The sequence below is a fragment of the Leuresthes tenuis genome, unplaced genomic scaffold (assembly GCF_036924035.1).
Source record: "Leuresthes tenuis unplaced genomic scaffold, fLeuTen1.0.hap1 SCAF_24, whole genome shotgun sequence".
Classification (NCBI taxonomy): Eukaryota; Metazoa; Chordata; class Actinopteri; order Atheriniformes; family Atherinopsidae; genus Leuresthes; species Leuresthes tenuis.
The window spans coordinates 12,816,477-12,833,717 of record NW_027325378.1 but is presented as its reverse complement, the minus strand read 5'-3'; the positions used below and the strand labels follow the sequence as shown (position 1 = coordinate 12,833,717).

At 43.4% G+C, this 17,241-nt stretch overlaps 1 protein-coding gene across 2 annotated transcripts in view; it reads left to right on the top strand.

Annotated features, from left to right (window-relative positions):
• The first annotated feature begins 206 nt into the window (after nucleotides 1–206).
• The window catches only part of slco5a1 (solute carrier organic anion transporter family member 5A1), a 35,803-nt gene continuing 18,768 nt past the window's right edge, over nucleotides 207–17,241 (top strand). The window contains exons 1-2 of one of the 2 annotated variants that reach the window (XM_072378530.1): nucleotides 207–342; nucleotides 874–2,324. In XM_072378530.1, the coding sequence (XP_072234631.1) occupies nucleotides 1,385–2,324 (940 nt within the window). In that variant the 5' untranslated portion in view covers nucleotides 207–342; nucleotides 874–1,384. Of the gene's footprint in view, nucleotides 343–491; nucleotides 615–873; nucleotides 2,325–17,241 lie in introns of those variants that run through there. The other variant, XM_072378531.1, reaches the window with a different exon arrangement.

Genomic DNA, 17,241 nt, shown 5'->3' with positions numbered 1-17,241 from the left:
TTTTAGATCCTGAAAGGATGTAAGGAATCGCAGATTGAATTATTTTCGACCGCGAAAATGTTTAATAATGATATACACAAGATTTTCTATATTTATTTGTTGCTTGAGCGGACATTATAAAAACAAAGAGCCAAAGTTCGAGTTTTTTGTGTGTTGTTTCTTTGTTTGTTTCCCTACGCAGGTGGCTCTTGGAACTCTGAAGAGTGAAATATCCGACAAGTTGTCGGACAGTGAAGGCATTCTCCCACCTCCTCCGGCAGCAGCAGCCACCCTCATCAAACAGTTTTCATTCACTGTGTGGTTGCTACGCAGAGAACAACAGGCTACCTCCCTCGGTCCTGTGTGAGTATCACAGCCCTCTCTACCGTTAGCCTCTCCTCCAACTTATGTCAAATTACACGTTTTGTCATTCTTTTTGGTCAAAGCTGGCATGTCGTTATATTTGAATTGCGAAAATGTCTTAATTTAGCGTTTAATTTATTTTCAAACTCAGGACTGAGGCATTTATGGACAGCGTGGTCTTTTGTTCTCATGGTATAAATTCTCGTTTTTACAAAGGAGAGCAGGGTTTTTACTCCGATTAACCGCTGAGACACTCTTTTGACACATTTGCTGTAGGTTGTCAGTGTGGGTTATTTTTTCTTTTATTATTATTGTTTGAATATTTACTGGTGTTGTGTAGCATTTTAGCGATATTAAGAGGCTGCTGTAATCCGGTATGGATATACTGCAACACCTCAATGACAGGAGTCAGAAGGGTTTGATTTTAAACAGACCTTATAGGTGTATCCACTCTGCAAGTGGATTTTTTATTTTTTATTTATTTTACAGAGATTTGCTGATGTTCGTTTCCTATTTATGTCTGTTTTCTAGGATGCTGCACAGCTATGGGACAAAGGAAACATAAAAAGCTGTGAAGCAAGGTTGCTATCTAACAAAGAGCCATGAAATTCAAGACCAACATGCGATCGAAAGCTGTAAAATCAAAGTAAAAATCACCCTTTTTGTTGACAAAATATACAGTATTTGCTCACAAAGAAGAAATAACTCAAAAGATCATCTCCTGTTTTTGAAGAGAGAGTTATATCCTATAGTCAGTGAAAACGCAAATATCGCAGGGGTTTAGAAGCTTCTAAGAATATCAGGGGCCTCATGTTCTGCTTTGTGAGTGGATTCTTGTGTTAGAGCAGCATTGCTTGAAGGAGAAATGTGGAACAAAACATGCACATAACCAGAGGGGTTCAGTCTGCCTCACTCCTACTGGCAGTCTTCTCCCCAGCACCCAGCCCTGCGAGCAGCTCCACAGTGTCCTCATGTGCACCGGTTACTGACGGACTCGTCAGCCCTACCAGGAGCCGACTGAATCTCAAAGTCCAGCTGCACCATGACTTCATCGGACAACGACGAAACGGGGAGCGATCTGTCCGATTCTCTGGAGATCTGTGAGCTCCAGGACCAATACATGGACGCGGGAAACTGCTTCAAATCCAAAAGTTTACCCATCCTGAATGGACCCTGTCGGCAAGATGGCAAGGCTGCTGAGCTTAGGCCGCTCAACATCACCCACACCTGTATGGCTGTGGAGGTGAGCAGGGAGCTCCAGTTGAAAACCCCAGACTCCAGCCTGGCAGAATCTCCCTCGTCCAGGACAGACTTCTCCCCCTCCGTCTCCAGCATGGTGGGGCTCAGCAGCTCTCTGCCCGTGGAAAAAACAAACAAAAAACGTGGCTTTTCTCTCACTCGCTTCATCCGCATCCCAGCTCGAAAGTATGTCCGAGTCATCTTGAGTGATTCGCGCTGCTTCTTGTTCTGCATGTGCTACCTGACCTTCATTCAGTCTCTGATGGTTTCGGGCTACCTGAGCAGCGTCATCACTACCATTGAGAAGCGCTACAGCTTACGCAGCTCGGAGTCCGGCCTGCTGGTCAGCTGCTTTGACATCGGCAGCTTGCTGGTGGTTGTCTTTATCTCCTACTTTGGCGGCAGAGGTCAGAGGCCACGCTGGCTGGCTGTAGGTGGTGTTGTGATTGCTATCGGAGCAGCATTGTTTTCCCTGCCGCACTTCATCTCACCACCTTACCAGATCCAAGAGGTGAACTCCTCAGCTGGCCACGAAGGCCTCTGTCAGAACGTCAACAACAGCGGGCGCGAACTCGACGTGGCGTCGTGCCCTCGCGACCAGGAGGGCAATGAGCACAACCTGTACGTGGCGCTGTTTATCTGCGCCCAGATACTCGTTGGCATGGGGTCAACGCCGATCTACACCCTGGGGCCCACCTACCTGGATGACAACGTGAAGAAAGAAAATGCGTCTCTCTATCTGGGTAAGCAAACTGAACCACTTCAGTGTAGAGAATGAATCAGTCCCATCCTGTGATCCATTTTATCCTCTTTGCTTATGAGTGACACTTGTAAAAACTGGAAGAATTATTGTCATAAGACAAAAGCCATTAGGTGGTTTACACAGCCGAGGCCTGATGAATTTATTTGAATAAATAGAGGCTGCTTCTCAGACTTCAGCAGCTTCACTAATCTTGCTTTGCAGTACAAGCAACGCTGGTCTGGTATGTGACTAGAAGCATTCAATGCTCTCGGGTTTCACGGTCTTTAACACAGTTATCCAAGCTGATCTAATTTCCATTAGAAATAGATCGGATGATTACATTTTGATGGATTTAGAGGGCAGCTTCCAACCGGTTGGATCTTGCTCATCTTGACCAGTATGAGCATGCGTGTTTGTTTATCCAAAATGTTCTCCCTCTGTTCTTTGAATCCAGTCTCCACTGCACGCGACCTCTGCACCTCGCTGAGGTAAATACAGACTGCAAAGTCAACCCCGGGCGAGAGGCACATGGGAGACGGGATGTGTTGGGAAAAGCAAAACTAGGTTGCTTATGATTAATGGGCCAATACTGTCTGCTCCTGTCAGTGTGTATAATACAGCTGTGTTCTTGGGTATGTGTGCGCACATTGAAAACCGGCAGCGGTAATGAAACATGCTCTCGTGTTTGACCAGAATTGACAAGGCTCTGCTGTGTTTAAGCGTTAGCAGGTTGTTTTTGTTATTGTATTCCCCCTTAAAACATTTAGACATTTTTTGCATGACATCCTTACATTTTTTTGCTAATATGTTGGCTCACGTTGGCTGCAGACCACATACTCCTCATAGTTTATGGAGAAGATCATGATTGCAGAGATAATCTATTGTCTGTCTTGGTTTTGTAGTTGGATTATTGGGACAAGGGGCACCCCACAGTCTGTGCCCCGCACAGATGGCTTCTTCCTGTAAAGCTGCAACTCTTTTGATTATCAGTTAATCCATTTTTTTTAATTGAAAGATATTTAATGCAAAGGAAAGACTTCAAATCCTCCAAAATTTAAATTTTTTAATTTAATTCAATTGTTTAATTTAATTCTGAGCCTCTTAATGGTTTTTTTCTTGCTCGAGCTTAACAATGTATCTTGAGGCACCTCACTCATTGTTTCACTGTGAATCTGCTTAACTGACAGCTGTCTGGGAGTCCTTTAACCGTGTGTTTAAGTGTAGAGAGTGATGTGTGAACTCTGTTGGACAGAGGATGACATTGAAATGATTGCACAGCCTTAACCACGGCGCCGGCTCCTCATCACACCATTGCACGCCCCATGCAACGCATACACTGCCTTCTGTGCCGCCTGCCCTCAAGACCCAGTATTGATCAGATTGCTGCGTCACGGGGAGCCAATGCAGCACAGCTATTGAACCTGCCACAAAAACAAGGAGAAAATGGCCTCGGGTGCCAGCTTGCTTTGCCCTAACCTTGGCAAGATACTCCACCGGAAATGGCTGTTTGAGCCGCCACAGTTGAGACTTTCCCTCATACAGTTTTCCATCAAAAGCAGCACATGCTCTGATGACCTTGATTGTTGTTCAGAGGGCTCTCGGCGCGATCATCTGCTTCCTTCCAGTAAAGTAGTGTTTAAGACAACAGACGTGTTCTCACATGTCAAAAAGGAGCATATAAGTGGGGCAAAAATTTTTTTTGGTTTGTTTTTTATTCCTGCTGATATTCAGATAACCATGGAGACTAGATGTCAGGGGTGTTTTGAGTATTTTTATCTTCCAGAGTCCAAACAGTACCGGCTTGTTATACAGTGTCTCGCCTTTTTGTAAGCTTCACTGAACCCACGCCGACCCTTCGATCTTTCATCTGCTCGCTCAGAAATCCTCAGCCCCATTTCCATATTTCTCCAAAATGGATTTTGTCGCTATATAGGCTACACATATCTGGAGGAGGTTTCCCCCTCAAACTTTCCCCAAACCTATTAATGTCAACCCCATCTCAATTTGCAGTGGCTCGGAGGGGAGGAGCCGCCTGCTTTTGTAGGACAATGCTGTGCACATCCAGGGCTACTTGTGGTGTCCTTGGAGAGACACAAAGCGCGCACACATGTGGGCGTCTCAGAAATCAGGATGTTATCTTTCCGTGTGTGTGTGCACACACAGTAGGACATTCCTCCTGATCCACTGCCCCCCCCGCGCTTGTCGCTATGGTAATGTAACGAACGCAGCATCTGTACTCCACCTCTTCTACTCTGCCAGCGGAGGAAACTGAAATCAGTTCCTAGGATTTTGTGTGTGTGTGTGTGCATTTACACCTTTTTCCTCCTTTTTTTTTTCCTTTAGTTTAATGACATACCATTCCTGGTGTTGCTATGGTGAACATTTTGTCTCAGCAAAGGTTGCATTAGAAGAGGTCTCTGTTGTACAGCTGAGCGAAGGGCGCATTTGAATCACTTTTCCTCTCGCTTTGGTGTTTCAGCCTCTAACACTCTGTCATCGTCTTGTTGTGCTTCGGCGTTGCACCCACACGCGGATCGAAATGGTCAATGATTGTGTTTCTTATCCTTAAGTTTATGATTCATTCCAAGCAGTGGACAGTGGCTGTGACCTCTGGCTATTAGAGGAGGTGTGATTTACAAGCCAGTGATGTTGAGAAGCTGTTATCAATGTGGGATGACTCGTGAGGTTGGGTCACTTGAGATTTCTGCATCTGCATTACTGTTTGGAGGGGGCGTGCGATCATGCAGCATATGTGTGCTTGAAATGTCTAATGATATTACAATATCATTCTTTAATAACACTTCATTGTCTAGACATTGCAGGCTCTTTGCATGCCTCTCCATTAACGAGCGAGCAGCGCAGATGACCGAATTTAGCACACTAGTGTGTATTATTTGTGTTTTTTCATTATTAATATCTATCTGGCACTCATGAAAATCCAAGGATGCCTGATGCAGTCTTTGCTTAACACAGAGGGGGCTGTTAGAGCAGAAGGAGGAGGCGAAAAAGGTAGTGCCTGGTTTATAAAAAGAGGAGCGTTAATGTCCACAGAGAGCCTGAACGGCAGTCTTGTCTGCTTACAGACGTGCTCACTTAGGCGGACATAGGGGTGTGTTTTTTCAGTGGACAGATTTAGAAAGAACAGTTGCTCTCAGTCTCTCCCCTGAAGTGTGCGTAATGCATGTTCCCTGCAGATTGAGGGGGGGGGGGGATACAACTGAACAGCTAGTCTGCAGTCAAAGCTCGGCGTGCTTATAGTTTTGTTTTTTTGTTTTGTAAATCGGGATTATCAGTCATGACCCTGGCATGTCTCTTTCTGCGCTCACTCGGTCACTTTCATTAAATGGTGCGTGCTGTTCTGCTCTGCAGCAGCCAAAGCAAAAGGCAGATTGTGCACACACAGAAGTCCCCAGAGAACTTCTCCTCGGTGCTCCTCTGCCCCTCCAGCACGAAAGATCACATTTCAGTGCTGGTTGAGGGTATGGCCCCATCAGAGACTGGCACACATATAGAAAGCAGGCTGGTCCCGTTTCATCTGTGTCTCTCTGGCTTAATCTTGCAGAGGGTTTGAATATCACTGCCCCCCCTCTCCCTGCGCACAGTCAGGGTTACTCAGCAGCAGGCGACCCTTTTAGCTACAGACTGCAGGGCAGCTAGCCCTGAGTGCTACAGTACTATTAAATGTGACTCCCCTGTGAACCACTGACCTCTGTGTGGCTGATCCTGTGCCACTAATGACCATGTGTGTGTGCTTCAGAATGTGTTACTTCAGGACGAGCAGGAGTGATGATACAGGACCGTGAAGGTAGAGATAAGTGTGGGAGTGTTTGATGACAGTCTGAACTGCAACAAATGCAGTTTAGGTATTGCTCAGCATCACTTGCTAATGACAAGTAGTGTTATGGGCTGGTTGTTTTGACAGTGTGGGAAGGTTCCTGTGGAAATGCCACGGGAGCTTTTTTTTTTCTTTTTTTTTTTTTTTTCATAGCAGGAATGCTTTTGTTTTGAGCTATGCAGGAAAGAAACAGAGATTATTTTTTTTTTTTCGATCTGGCTCCTTGGCCCATATTAGTCCATTATGTCCTGGCTCTTGTTGGCTTGGAATGAAAATTAGAAAACATCTGAAATGCTTCAAAGCAGCTTAATTGTCATTGCATAGAAGCGCTTTAGAGGGCTATTTAAGAATTTGAGCAATACGTTCAACATCACTTGCTAATGACAAGTAGTGTTGTGGGCTGGCTGTTTTGACAGTGTGGGAAATGTTCCCGGGGAAATGCCACGAGAGTTTTTTTTTTTCAGTTTTTTTTTTCATAGCAGGAATGCTTTTGTTTTGAGCTATGCAGGAAAGAAACAGAGGTTATTTTTCTTTGTTCGTTCTGGCTCCTCGGCCCATATTAGTCCATTATGTCCTGGCTCTTGTTGGCTTGGAATGAAAATTAGAAAACATCTAAAATGCTTCAAAGCAGCTTAATTGTCATTGCATAGAAGCGCTTTAGAGGGCTATTTAAGAATTTGAGATGAGAGCAAAAACATGATGTTTAGACTGACATATTATACTCTAAACTGTTTTTTTACTCTTTCTGGCATAGGTTTGCCCCTGAAGTTTGTTTTTTTTGGGAGGGGAAGGTACCTGAGGTAATGTTCGCCTGACAGGAGCTTCTGCTGTTGTTGTAATTGCCATGTTTTTCACCAACTTCTATTTTACTCTGCTCTATTCTATGCTCTGTTAACCAGAAGTATGCTACTGCTTCCTCTTCTTCTTCTGCTGGATCCAGGGCAGACGACTGTCTTATTTCTTTAAGTGTAAATGAATATGAGTGAATGGAAGGTCTTGCTTATTTCAGCAAGATGATGGCCTCTGTGTTGCGGTCCTCCCCACATCGCAACACAGTGGTTTTGTAGTTGGAGTTCAGGTGCTAAATTGGCCCACTGAAAACAACTATAGACTTTGAATGACTTTCAAATCATTGCATTTTTTAAGAGAAAAAGATGGCGTTCTCTCTTCAGCCGTCTTATCTGATTTTCCTTTGAAAGTGTTTCACAACACAGGAATGAAAACAAGAGGCGTCTTTCATTAGATAGCATTTGCCTTTTCATCTCTCTGGTTGAAAGCATTTAGATCTTTAATTTTCTCTGATTGCGCTAATCAGTTCTGTGATCAGAAACATTGCCTTCTTTGGCCTGTTGTTTCCAGACAAGAAATTAATCACTGTCACTGTTTACCAGTTGTTTATCTCTTTCCAGTGGAGCAGTGTGTCCTGAGATTAGTATCCAGACAGGGGGTTCTGCTGCGATCATGAGCTGTTTTCTCAAAAAGATGGATAGTGACCGAGCTGAGGAAGGATCGGACTGATCCAACCTGCTTAAACTGTCTCCGGCTCAGACAGTTCGATAGACTGAAAAGAGACGGCCGGAACATCTGTATCATGCTGCATTGCGTTTCCTTTCCTTCTCCCCGTGCATCTTATCTGCACTGTTTTAGTCCACCCTCCATGTTGATCCAGCCCTCAGGATGTTGATAGGAGTGTTGTTTTGTTGTAGAGACGGAGGAAAAAAAATCCTCCTCCACTCCAGTGTTCTGCCCTGTGAGGAGTGGTCTGGGTATTGTTCTTCCCGACCCCTGCACCACTTAGATGACTTGCGAGTGAGGGAGAGTTGCTGGAGGGAGCATGTAAACTGTATTTGCATAAGCAAAAAGAAGCGAAGAGGAAAAATAAAATGTAGATAAGTTTGGAAAGACGTTGATGCTGGTAACTAATATGGGGATGATGTCAATACTTAAACTGACATTAAACTGAAATGCCAAAAGTCAATTAACAGCATTTTTGTGCATTGGGTGTCACTTTCAGACACTTTCTCAGACAGACGTGTGTTCCCCTCCGTCCTTCAGCCGTTCTCCTTCTGTAATGGCCGCACGCTGCAGTCCGATCTGCGTTGAGCTTCCTGGAGGTGCACGTGCAGACTCTGAGGGAGATGGATGCCTCGAAACATTTTTATTATTTTTTTTTACCTAACCCAGTGGGACCGCAGTTGCAAGCACACACAGACACACAAAGTTGCACACAGAAGTTGTGGATTTATTGCATTACAGCCTGAAATGTAGCTTGACAAATGTAAATATGAAGGAGAGTTTTGGTGTGCACGCTCATCTGTTTCCCACAGATAGTCTGAGCGGGCTCTGTTCCGCTGTTAAATGTAGCATTAAGCTTGTTACGCATTATGTAGTTCACTATAATAAGCTAAGAAGTAACTGTGATACAGCTCATCGAAGAGGCTGATTATAACAAGGGCTGCCCACAACTGAGTTAGCTCATTAATGGGGGAAGTTGGGAAAATAGAATTCTTTTGCTCAATACAGATACTTAATATACATATATATTAATTTTCCCAGATCTGCTGCATTTATGTTGATTTATCTTTTTCTGATCCTGTAGTTCTGCAGTTCCTAGTTTTAGTAGTCAGGAGGTTATGAAAGGGGAAAGAGCAGCTGTTGAGGGCTGCGTGGAGCTTTTAATGGGTGTGGGGGGGGATGCACCTGCATTTGCGGGTTAGTGAGGGTTTGGGCCTGTGGGAGTTGCCTGTAGGCAGCGTAAGTGTGTTGTTGGTAATAGCTTACTCTAGTGTTTCTTGCACAAGTCTCGTCTGAGCCTGCAAGCAGGGCCTCACATGCTCCTGTTCCAGGAATGTACGTGCACACGCTGTGTAGGAGGCAGAGCAACGCGCTAAGACTTTTTCTTACGTGCATTAACACCTTGTGGTATGAATGAAAGCAAAGCTGGTCTGTATTCATTCCAATTTGTGTGTTTTGACTATATCCGTATGATGAGTAATCAGTTTTCCTGTTTATTTGTTTCTTCAGTAGGGACAGTAAGTGAACAGCACAAAGTGAAAACTTGCTGGAAACAACATTTTATATACAAGAGCAGGATTACTATTGCAACAACACATCATCAGTAGGATAAAGATAACCTGTCTCACGACGGTCTAAACCCATGTAGGAGTATAAGAGTATGTATCAGTAAATATGAAACATAGGAAGTCTGTGTGTAAGGTTGGTGTTTCTATCCTCTGCTTCTCCTGTGCATATTGAACGGTTCTCGGCAGAGACGCTGAACCCCATGACTTGTGTATAGAAGTATTTTGCCTACAAGAGTGATGTTTGAGCAAAAACATTTACGTTATTGACAGTGTCTTTCAGCTTTTGAAGAAAGATTATAGATTTTCGATTTTTCAACTCGTCATTCCAAAGTGATTTTTTTTTCTCAATTGTATGCAGCCCTGAAATATACAAATACATTCTATGCAAGTAAAAGGAATAAGAGACTAAGTGATAGAATACATTGTGCCAAATGAATGGTGTTCATAGACCTGTTTGAAGCTCATGTTTTGAGCTGAGTCTTACGCAGAGTCTGTAGAGCGCTCTTTAACTGAAAGCGGTAGATTGTTCCACTTTCTTCTTGATATCACAAAACTAACACCAACGCAGTCTTTTTGAAAATGGATCTTTCAAGACTAAATTGAATTTTTTTTTCTCACAGCTGAAAATCCAAAACGAACATCACATAATTAGCAAAGAACATGCGGAGGCACAAAGAACAGCACGACGAAGAATGTGCCTTTAATCCGTGGATAATTATATTGAATACAAACTCTAAGAATGACTATACACACTGTTCTCCTTTTGTGTGAGACTAACTTTGCTGTGTAGTTTTGGGATGAGGAGTGTCTCTGATTTAGTTCATCGTGAGCAGTTGCTGTTGGACGCTCTTGCGATGCCAAATTCTTGGCGGGAGACGAGGGGGCGCAGCTTTAGCATCGTGAACCGGATTGCCATACCATGGCTGTCAATGGGAGAGGCTGAAAAGCTGCAGGTGCCAGCTTGTGGCAAACTGAAACCCAAGCCCCCGAACTCATCGCTCTGATGGATTCCCACGCACAGCGCACTAAGTATAATGTCCTTCTACCCCCGGCCCAGATGCCTCATTCAAGGCCACTCATCAGCTGAAAGATTATCTGCCTGCCTCCTAAATGCTGGAGCATTATATATGCACAGACGAACACACAGAGTGGAAACAAGCTTTTCCTGTTGATTTGTGAGCAATTCTTTGGTGTGATATTTACTTTTTTTTTTCGGGGGGAAGGGGGAATGCTTTTTTTCAAGTGGCTTGCTGACTTAGGTGTAGTTTTGTCTCTTTCTGTGATTTTAAACTGATCAACAAAACTGTAAAGAGATCGGTTTTCACCTTGAAAGACACTTACAAACTGTAATTGCGTTGCTAATCGCTCAAGTCTGATGACTAATCTCAACCTAGAATAGCTGTTTGCTGACTTAAGTGCTCAGCCAGAAAGTGGTTGAGAGGAGAAAAAAAGTATAGACACTCTTTCTGCAGGTTGCCCTGCCTGAGCATCATCTTCTGTGTGTTTGCAAAATGCCGACCTGAACTTCACTCTGTTTAGAGAGTTCCACTGCAGGAAGGTGCTTTCAGCTTGCTGATATCAGTCATTCATCATGAGCATTTAGTTTAGAATAAACAAAAGTGTGCCTATTTATTGAAAAGAAAAACAGATTAGCAGGGAAGATGTTGGATTAGACAATTAAGTAAAAGGATTTACTAAATGTGGCAGTGTGTAAGAGACGTCTCGGGACTAATAGACGGTGAGGTAATGTGAAAGAGCCGAGGAACGAAAAGAAAAAACCAACACATTTCTTTTATGCAGTGCTTCTGAATGGCACTCCGTCTCTAATGCATTTTAAGGAGAATGTGGTGCTTTCATTGGCTTGTGACAATGGGCAGTTCACAGGAAACCACATTGAAATAGATTTCCTTTGAAGGTGCTGCAATATGTCAAATCAAAATCATTGCTGACTCCTGTTTAGTAGCTTACATCCAATAAATAACATGTGCAAATGTGTACTGCGTACAGGGTGAGATTTTTTTTGCAATGTTTGTGCTACAGCAGACTTTTATGAACAGTAGCCATAAAGGAATGAGGGCAGCAAATGTTGTGAGATTTGCAAGCAAACTAAAAATGAGGTCAGATCAGGTGACTGGAGTACACAAAAGCAACCATGGGTGCACATTTGGGGCCAGCAATGAACATTAGTACAGTGAAAGTCAGTTTCTCTAATAAAGGAACTCCCACTTTACCAGATTTAATCCCCGAAGCATTTGTTAAACTCAGCCTTAACACACGCTTTGCCCATCTGAGACTGATGCATTCAGAGGCCTGGTCACATGTTTTAATGCAGCATGGAAGAGTGGTTCCATTACCGTGTCCCCGCTTGATTTGGAGACTTTGCCATTCTTTGCATTCATTTGCGCTCTCCCAGCCTTTGGCACCTTAAGTGGGTTCAGGTAGATCAGCAGCAGCGCATTTGCCATCTTTGCTGTCGGTGCAGGTCCAGAAGCCTTAGACCAGCAACAGAATCAGCACAATGTGTTCATTTGGTTTTAGAGTGGTGACCCCACTAATGCACACTAAAGAAAAGCTGTGGGCGGATCAGGTCCCTCAGGAGAGCACTTGCTTGTTACAACTTTTTCTTTGTGGACTTGCTGAATCGCTGGTTTAAACGGTTAATATTTGGCACGCACATTTTATGGCATGTTGTCCCCGTTAGATCTTATATCAGTGAATGAATAAAAGTACACGTGCCTCTGTGGCCGGCTAACTGACAATGACACCTCTGGCTTGATTTGGACAGAAATTTCATGTATTTGGAAGTTTTGGATTAACATAAAATAACAGCATTGCTGTAAGTCCACAGCAGCAAGCACACAAGCCTTATAAATGGGTCTCACCTTGGCCAAAGTAGTCCAGCTTTACAGTCCAGCAGGTGACTATCACCTGCGTCAGGACGAGGGAGAAGGTTTTAGTTTGTTGCACAGAAGTGAAGCAGAATAAGGGATGGCATGAGGAGGGCGGACCTCAGATGCTGACCAACTTCTTAATGCCCCTTGTGACTTGTGATGTCTTTGTTTAAGGGGCTTACAAAGTAATGCCCGGAGGTAAAGTGGTACAAAAGGCCGATGGGTGGTCTGAATGTTGATTTGCTAGTCAGAGTGGCTTTGATGTTGCTGTTCCTACACATCCTTTGAAGGCCTGTTAAAGACTTTGCTCAGGATCTGTACCCCTGTGTTCTACCCGTACCGCAGGATAAAGGTTCTTTACTGCTCTTAATCCACTGAAATCTTCAGCACATCCTGCATCTTACTGTTCTGCACGTGTGACCTGGAATTCATCTTAGCTTAACACCATCTTCTGTTCTCACAGTGGAGAAGTCAAACTGCTAGTACTGCGAAATATCACTCAAATATATACTTGTGTGATGTGCGTTTTATAAAATCTTTTCTGCCGTTGCGGTCATTTAGAAATGAACACAGTCATCAAAATAATCCAAGTACAAAGAAAGGCAAAGTGTACAGTTCAAACTGTCTTTGTTGTCCAACTAGACTGGTAGCACCAAGAGTGGTGTCTGTCAGTTTAACATACGGGGGAAAATGTGTGTCCCACTAGATCATCTGGAGTCTGTTTGTTGTTGTACAGTATGTACACAGTATATATATATATATATATATATATATGCACGTGTACTCCCACCGACCCTCCAGTATTCACCAATTCTTGATGCAAGAACATGCACAGTCTTGCAGAGAAAACTCGGCTCTCTTGGCTCTTAATGAGCGTTTGCACTATGAAATTTGGAGCATGATACGCCACGAAGAAGGTCGCCAAACGTTTAAAAGTTTAAAAAAAGGACACGCCTCCTGATTTGTGATGCTGCATTCTTGCTGTGTGTTGTAAAGATGTGTTTTGTCCCACTGTCCTTATCATGTCTGTGCACGTGTTTGTGCGTGCATGCCCTTTGGGTAAAACTGTAAGGTTAGGACTGGTAAGACAACACTGCTAAGTCAGCAAGTTGTCGCGACAATGCCGTCATTCCCCTATTTCATTGTCTTTTCTTTTTTCCTTTGCTCCTCTTGCGAGGAAGGTCACATGACTGCACCGATACCCATAACACAGGAAACACGGTGCAGCTCTCTTTCGAGCAGCAGCAGCACGATCATCTATCATCTAGCTGTCACCTGCAGCTATACTCACCAACTAGAACTCTGTGGTGCAGCAAATCAGAGTTCTGAAGTCTGTGCCGACGTATCGCACTGAGCCGATGTTCTCGAATAAATCAGAATAGCTCACCAAGGTTTTTTTCTTTTTGGTTTGTCATAAAAGTGGTGTCAACACTGATTATCGTCCCATGGCAGAGCAAATAGGTAATGTGTGATACATAATGCTACACAAACCGTTTTACAGCAATTAAACGGATCCCACGTAATGTACCGAAGACAAATCCAAGGTCTCTGTGTCACTGCTTGCCTCTCATTCACAGGCTTGTTTAGAGGCTGACTGAGCTGTGTGAGCTAATAAGCAGGTAGAGCGCTACATAACTCAATGAAACAGTCCAAGACCAAAGAACGGAGGAGGATTGCGGAGCCAGGCTCATTCCTCTGCAGGCCTTATCGGAGGCTGGTGACGGGAGAGAGAAATATTCCAAAATAAATTGGACTCATATGCTGGACCTCAGTGCATTGTGCTCAGTTTGGTTTCAGGACAAAGTCGCAGATGTTTTAACCTTTGCTGTTTTGTCCCAAAACAAATCTTAAATTTTCTTTTTTTTTTTTTTAATTCATGTAATTAATTCCAATCATTTTCCTGTGGTAATTAGTTTGACCACAGAGGAGCTGCTTCATTAGTTCCAGTGTTCTTTATCGTCAGGTTCTGGATGTTCTTCCTTCATTCTCTGCCTGAATCTCACGGTTGAGGGGTAGAGAGAACAGAAGGTCAGCAGAGGTTGGGGGATGGAGGGGGGTTGCTGACGCCATTTCATTGTCTGAAAGTCCATTCTACACCAAGGCGGCAAGAGAAGCATCTAAGTATCGGGACAAATGCAAAGGGCAGACAACATAAAGGAAACGGAAGATTTGGTTAAATTCTGGTAGTTTTGCCTGTTGTTTCTTCTTTCTGTCATTCATGCCTATGAGCTCGGAGAGAGTCGGTGTGGCTCGTGAGAAGGGCAGAGCTCTTTCAGAGTGTGGAGGAGGCAAAGCAGAGACAACAGAGCAGCAATGGTCCCTGAAGGTTAGACATAAGAGGGATGTTGCTGAGCAAGCTCTATCACTCAGTTTCACAGCAGGATCACAGAGCGCAGCTCGTCTTTTTTCCTCTCCCTCCTTGTCTTCATGTTCATTCCTCTCAGATATTATTCTGTTTCTCCCCAGCGTGTCTGTTTTTCTTTGTCTGCTTTCCCTCCCTGTCACTTTTCTGTGCTAATCGGTTTTTATGTCTTCCTGTGTCTCACTTTATTGCCTTTCTCTTTCTGAATTATTGTCATCTTTCTCTCTCTGAACACTGCATTCATCCATCACACTCGAGCTGAAACACGAAATTGGGGTCAATGATGCACTATAAAACTCAGTAACCTTATCCCTCCTTCCCTCCTACCCTTGACATTTTGGGTTTTATGCCTATAAGAGTATGTGACACTAAAGTCAGTAAGTTGTTATTGATACATTTCTACTAACTGATGTTTTTTTTTTTTCCTGGGAAGTAAAGCACATGTGCAGAAGAGCCATCCACCATTTCTACAGTATATTGTTAGGAGAACAATAATTAGATGCAGTGATTTTTATTGAAATGTGTGTAAACTTAAATGGACATGCAGTATATAAGGAAAACACAGAGTTTGTATGATTCTAATGATCTTGAAAGCCAGTATTTGCTATGAGCTCCTTTTTTCTTCAAAACATACTGAAACCTGAGGCCTTCCTTCCAAAACCTCCTTTCTAGATGTTGGCTGGAGACCATTTCTGAACAGAAAATGAATCAATTAAAAGGCTTGATGCATCTCTCAGGTCTTTAATGGATTTTTTTTTTCCTATCTCATGGGAAGATCACCTTCATATCTGCCCTAGATATATTCTTGACTTTATTGTCCTCGACTTATTGTCCAGTTTTTCTTCAGATGTGCTGCGGACAGATTGGACAACATGCTTTGATACTATTTAGTGCAAAATTATCATTTTTGTGTCTTTAACTGTGTTGTCGCTCCCATTTTTTTTTGTAGACACAGCTAAAGAAAGGATGTCTTTGCAACAGACTGCTAGTAACAAAATACCTAAAGATAGAATTAAAAATGGATTCTTTGCTATCTTTATCTTATGTGCAACACTGTTCATCGATTGAGTTGGGTTCTGTTTTTATGCTTCAGTGAAATATGGGAATCAAAACACATTTAGATGTAAGGACTTGACTGAAAATGAGTTAATGTAGTAAAAACAGACAGATGTTGAAAGGCGTTTGAAAGTCTTAATGACTGGTGCTCAAGGCCACTTCAAAAGTCAGGCTGATTGCAAATGAATTATAACGATATGAGCGGTGGCTCAAGACTGCACAGAATTGTACTTTCTACATATTTTTTTTATTCACACTGACAGAAACTATCCCTAATCGGGATTTCTCCATGCATGTCTAATGAGCAGAATGTGATCAGGACGCAGTTACTCCACCAATGGACCACAAACATCATTTAGATGCTGCCTTTGTATAACACAAAGAGTGAAAAGCCAATAACTGCAATGGAGAGCTCCTAATCCATTACCTCCAAGCGTGTAGAAAGCCATAAAAGCTATATAATGTGTTGTCCTTCAGTGCTGCTGGTGAAGGTCTGTTGTGTAATTTAAGGGAGCCTGTGGGCGCCATGCATTCTTCATTGGCGTGCACCCCCTGCAGTCCGGTGACGACTGCCTCCCACTGCATGTGTGTTGTGTTGTTTGTGATGGAACACTGCTGCTGTGCCAGCATATTCTTCAATCCAACAGCTCTGCCCCAGCTGTCCTTCAGGCTGGATGCAACCCTCCAATCCCTTCATCCCAACCTGCTGATCCTAAACTATCCCCACTCTGTGCCAAGTGGGCAGGATAGAACTATGTGTAAGGCCCAGTTCACAACCCTCTTTGTCCTCCAGCGGGGCAGAACACTGTTAACATGATAGATTGAGCGCAAAGACAGAGTTACACAATCACCCCAAGGGGATAAAATACGGCCATCCCTGGAGGATGGAGTTTAGAGGGCAAGCAAAGGACCATACCTTACGGTTAACCTCTGCCTGGCAACTGACTGAGTGGATGCACTGTTTGTATCTGACTCGAGCCAGAATGTGCTTGAATAATTGTGTTTTATATTTGGGGCAACAGAAGGGTCTTGAGGGCTGGGCTGTACTTTATTCAAAAACTGTCCTTCTTTGCTAGTTAGTTATTTTCTAGTTGAAATCTTGTTTGGTTTGATTAAAAAACAGTAGGCTGCAGATCGCAGCTGTCTCCATATTTCCACCCGGAGCTGATTAAGTGGTCCTTAAATGGGAGACATTCTGTCCAATTTCTTGAGGTCCTGATGGTCTGTAAAGTGCAAATAGCCTGAGAGCTCAGATCGCACACAAAACTTCCCTTCTGTTATTAGAGCATAGACTAAGCTACCGATCCCTAGTATGCTAGGGGGTACAGTGAATGCAGCATCATCCTAAAGTTGGGTGGAAAAGAGGAGAGGAGGAGGCTGGATGACCTTCAGTATTCTGAAATTGACTGACATCTGAATAATTTGACATAATATGTCCACTTTTAACACAAATTACTAACAAAAGTGTTGCGTATGGATTTATCATTTTTCTGTACCTTTTGCTGGGTCGAGCCTTTCAGATGACAGACCTTCAGGGTTTTTTTTCTTCGCGGTATGTGATAATACACGATGTTTTCTTTAAATTATGACCAGGTGATTGAACTTGAAAGTTTTTAATCCTCAACTGACCTGAAGTTGAACAGGTCTGTTTTGGATTTTGAGGATTAGAAATGGTGTGGGGATTAATCAGA